General features: G+C 43.4%; 1 protein-coding gene across 1 annotated transcript in view; it reads right to left on the bottom strand.

Annotated features, from left to right (window-relative positions):
• Window positions 1-1,983: 1,983 nt before the first annotated feature.
• LOC109965133 (unconventional myosin-XV-like) overlaps window positions 1,984-4,398 on the bottom strand; it is a 10,030-nt gene continuing 7,615 nt past the window's right edge. The window contains exons 6-9 of the mRNA XM_020608923.1: window positions 2,731-2,861; window positions 2,359-2,453; window positions 2,199-2,276; window positions 1,984-2,094 (exon numbers count right to left, since the gene is read on the bottom strand). Coding sequence (XP_020464579.1) covers window positions 1,984-2,094; window positions 2,199-2,276; window positions 2,359-2,453; window positions 2,731-2,861 — 415 coding nt within the window. The remainder of the gene's footprint in view (window positions 2,095-2,198; window positions 2,277-2,358; window positions 2,454-2,730; window positions 2,862-4,398) is intronic.

Raw genomic sequence — 4,398 nt, 5'->3', positions numbered from 1 at the left:
AAACGGCTCTCGTTATATCCTTGCTCCTTTTGGAACTCACTTCATAAGGAGTAATGGCCACAAAGGACGACGCGATCGATTTCTGCTTTGGTACAGCCCCGCTGCTAGCTCTACTTGTTGATGGAGTGACGTTAGCATCAGCCCACATTTTCATGCTTTCAGTGTGTTCACTGGGATGACACTTTTTTAGGTGATGGAATAGGTTGGTTGTGTTACCAGTTTTGGTTTTGACCGGGCTATGACATATTTTACAGTTCATTTGAATCTGTGCCTTGTCGCTCTTCAAAAAGCCAAACCACTTCCATATAACCGAAATTGTGCTACCTTGTTTGTTGACAATTTCATCATTTTTGACTACTTGCTCGATATTTGTCTCACTTTCGCCACTGCTTTCACTCATTTTTGCCGTCCTCATCTCCAGCGTGTTTTGCAAAGTGCCGTAGGAAATTAGCTAACTTTGTTCTCTGAGGTGCATGTTTAAAGCTGCATGTTGATTGGCTGTTGTCGCATATTGCTGCTGTGTGATTGGCTCTTACAAATCCATATCGAGTAAAAATGCCGAGAGCTTATCATCGTTATTGATATCGATTTTATTGCGATTCGATATTATATCATTTATCGGCACAGCACTAAGTGCAGCGGTACAATAAAATTTGTAGCTCAAAGCTGGAGTAAGCCTTGGACGGGAGAAGGCAACATTTTAGGGTTGGCTTAAAAACAGATGCCAAGCCGCCGCCTCTACCAATGATCGTACGAAGAAATAAAATCATTAAGAATGAAAGTTTTGTTTTTAAGTGATCTTGCCATAAAGAGAGCAAAGTGAAGCGGGCTTGGCCTATCCTGAAGGAGGCCGGCCTGAGCCACTGGGCGAAGGTTGGCTTGAGAGCAACGCCTGTCCGAGTGTGTCACAAGCCAGCAGCATGGGCGAGGAGGGTTGACGTCTGAGCCAACCGTTTGAAGAGAGCAATAATTGTAGATCAGGGTCCTGCTTGGATCAAGGTTACCATACTCCAGGAGGTGGTCAGTCCACACTGATGAACTCAGGCAAGATTTCAGCTTAACATGGAGTCCAGCTCTCCTGCTGCGTCGCTTCAGCTGAAATTTGCCCGAGAGAGGGCCAGCCGAGTGTCGAAGGAAAGGAGGTATGGACGCTAGTCGAGGTGGTGGTAGCTTAGATTGATAGCCTCGGTGAATACTAGGAGGACTAAACATTGAGTTACGTATTTCTAAAAGAGTCAGGCGATCATATACCAATACAGAGAAAAGGGAAGCAGTGTCAAATATAACAAAACTAAAAACACAAAGGAGGAGCAGGTGGCAGGGCAAATACAACGGTGCCATCTTGTCTCTGTCATTCTCTATCATCATAATTAGTGCAGGTTTGAGGTGTTCTTGTTCATGGCATAATTATTTATCCTAAAATGTGGTATATGGAGTCAAACAGTCCTTTTCTTCTTCCTGTGTACCATGGCAGGCTGCTTTTTTTCTTCACTTAACATACATTTCCTATCTGTCTAATAACAATAAAGATCACACAAAAAATCAGAGCAATTATTCCTTCTTGGGTCAAGGTCTCATATTTGAGATAAGTGCAGCCTGTAAGCCTGTATAAAGCCTTTCTGCCAAGTTTGCATGGGGCCTTGCACCCCTCCTGCAGCAGCTCTGACTAGATATTATTATAGGTAAATGAATATATGTATATTCTGTTTAGGTAATTTGGGTGATCTGACCCTTTAAAGTTTATCATGTGTCTGATAAATACATTCATTTCAGTGAATTTCACCTTTATTTGAGTGGAAAAAACACTGAAGCAAACTGTAGAGGAAGACCAAGTAGTAAAGGCAGGCACATAGTAGGAAAAAGACATACTGTACATCCAAAAAGGTGTTTTACAGTATATTGAAATCAAGCAGAACAAAGCTTTTGATTACATCTAGAAATTAATTAATGAGTCTAACTTTGTTTACTATTTCACTTTGAGTGTTAATCTAATTTACCTGGAACTCTGTTGGCGAAGATGAAAAAATCTTTCATTTCGGTGGTATTTGAAATGCCCATTTTTTTACAGATGTCTGCTACCACATCGGCTGCCATCTGGAAGAAGAAAAAAAACAACATAACTACAGAGACATGAATCAGAGACCTAAAGGCTGCTGGTTTATTCAAAGCAAAGTGGTGACAATATAACTAAATCTTACACTGAAGCTGTGCATCTTAGTGGGGTACTCTACTCCTCCTGGCAGGTGGATAGGAATCCGACGAGAAGTTCGGCCAGCCTGCAGGAAACCACAACACACTCATCATGCAGATAATGATGACACTGTGAAAGAGTTGCTTTCTGTGTGTAGGCTAACTTACCAGGATGGCTTCCATCTCAACATGTGAGGGAATGTTACGGCGACCACCAAAACTGAGAGATCGCTGAAGGTTATCCATACACACACTTGCCATCTCTAAGGATAAGGATAAGGATAATCACCTTTATTGGCCAAATATGTTACACACAAGGAATTAGTTTCCGGTACAGAACCAATGGCAGCCATCTGTGGCGCCACCTCAACCGATGGCTCTAGCCATCGGCGGGACTGTTCTACCCACCGCACCACTGTCGCCTCCCCCGGAGGTGACAAAATAGTGTGCACTGAAAAAGCCATTTAAACATTCAACTGACACTTTTTACATTAGAAAGATGCATTTGCATTTGTGTGTGTTGTCTTGGATGTCTCCTACCTTGGTATGGGTGTCCATGGTCCTGAGAGATTATGTGTAGGTGACGTGTGATGTAGGGCTCTAGAGTACTAGTGCAGGGGAAGAACCCAGTCATCAGGCTGAGCAGCCGCCAGCCAAGAATACAGCTAGATCTGTGTTGACAACACACAACAATCAGAAACTAACTGCAAAAAATCAAGTCCTCTCTGGGATGAAAGTTTGTAGGGCACTATATTTCTGCTATTTAGAACCAAGATTTTGATTTTTGGCTCTCAAGCTTTGCCTGCTGCTCCTCTTACCTATGTTTACTGTCTATGTATTATAAATTCTGGAAGGATATGTCAGTAGTGAAAACATTTCATCCGTTTGATTGTGCATTCTGCTAATTGTGGATTAAAGTTAGAAGTTAAACTCTATAGAAGTGAATCTTTTCACTTTTTTATTTTCGGTCAAATTTCAGGATCAGTTCTGCACCTACATATAGTGTGGTGATTTTTCCTTTTTGCAGGTACAGAGAAATCTGCATACAAAATTCTGACGACACAGCTCAGGCTTGGGTTTTCTTTTGAGCAATGGCTGATGGTGATACTGTAACATTTAGTGCCATTGAACATAATCTTCTTTCTTGTCAAAATTTGATGCCTGTTATCAACAATGTAACTCAACAGTTTAACAGAAGACTTTAGGGTGTTACACTAATGACTGTAGCGCCCAGCCTCTAATCTGCAGCACAGATTCTGATAATGATGAAAAACTGAAGACAGAATGCTAAAGCTTCATGGCTGATCTAGAGTTTCACCATTTCTGTTTCATTTATACGTTCTATTTTTTGGTCATTTGGAGTAAAAACTCCACAAAAAGGAAAGACACACATATAAAATACAATATTATGATCTTGTTAAGTTGATCACTAATAGCAAGCCACTGAATGTTCCATTTTGTTCACCATAGACAACTAATGTTGTCTCGTATGCTCTTTGAAAGGAGGGAGAGTGACATGGCTGACCTTAAATCTCCTGGCTTCACTTTTTGCACACTTTACTGTTATAAATTGTATTTTAAAAAATGATGATAGACTTTCCGGCAATCCCCAAACCCGGTGATGGACACCGGAAGTAAGGGATGTCATCAAGCTCAAGAAGGAGTCCTTTCGAGCTTGGTTGGCTCGTGGGACTCCTGAGGCAGCTGTCGGGTACCGGCAGGCCAAGCGGACTGCAGCCCGGGTGGTTGTGGAGGCAAAAACTCGGGTCTGGGAAGAGTTCGATGAGGCCATGGAAAGGGACTATCGGTCGGCCTAGAAGAAATTCTGGCAAACCGTCCGGCGCCTCAGGAGGGGGATGCAGTGCCCTGGCAAAACTGTTTACAGTGGAGGTGGGCAGTTGTTGACCTCGACTGGGGATATCATTGGATGGTGGAAGGAATACTTCGAGGATCTCCTCAACCCCAGCGTCATGTCTTCCGATGAGGAAGCAGAGGCTGGGAACTCGAAGGTGGACTTGTCCTTCACCCAAGCTGAAGTCTCAGAGGTAGTTGAGAAGCTTCTCGGTGGCAAGGCATCGGGGGTGGATGAGATCCGCCCTGACTACCTTAAGTCTCTGGATATTGTGGGGCTGTCTTGGCTGACACTCTCTGCAACGTCGCATGGTGGTTGGGGACAGTGCCTCTGGACTGGCAGAGCGGGGGGGGGGG

Source organism: Monopterus albus, unplaced genomic scaffold, assembly GCF_001952655.1.
Source record: "Monopterus albus unplaced genomic scaffold, M_albus_1.0 scaffold96.1, whole genome shotgun sequence".
Lineage (NCBI taxonomy): Eukaryota > Metazoa > Chordata > Actinopteri > Synbranchiformes > Synbranchidae > Monopterus > Monopterus albus.
This window is presented reverse-complemented; position numbering and strand designations above follow the sequence as displayed.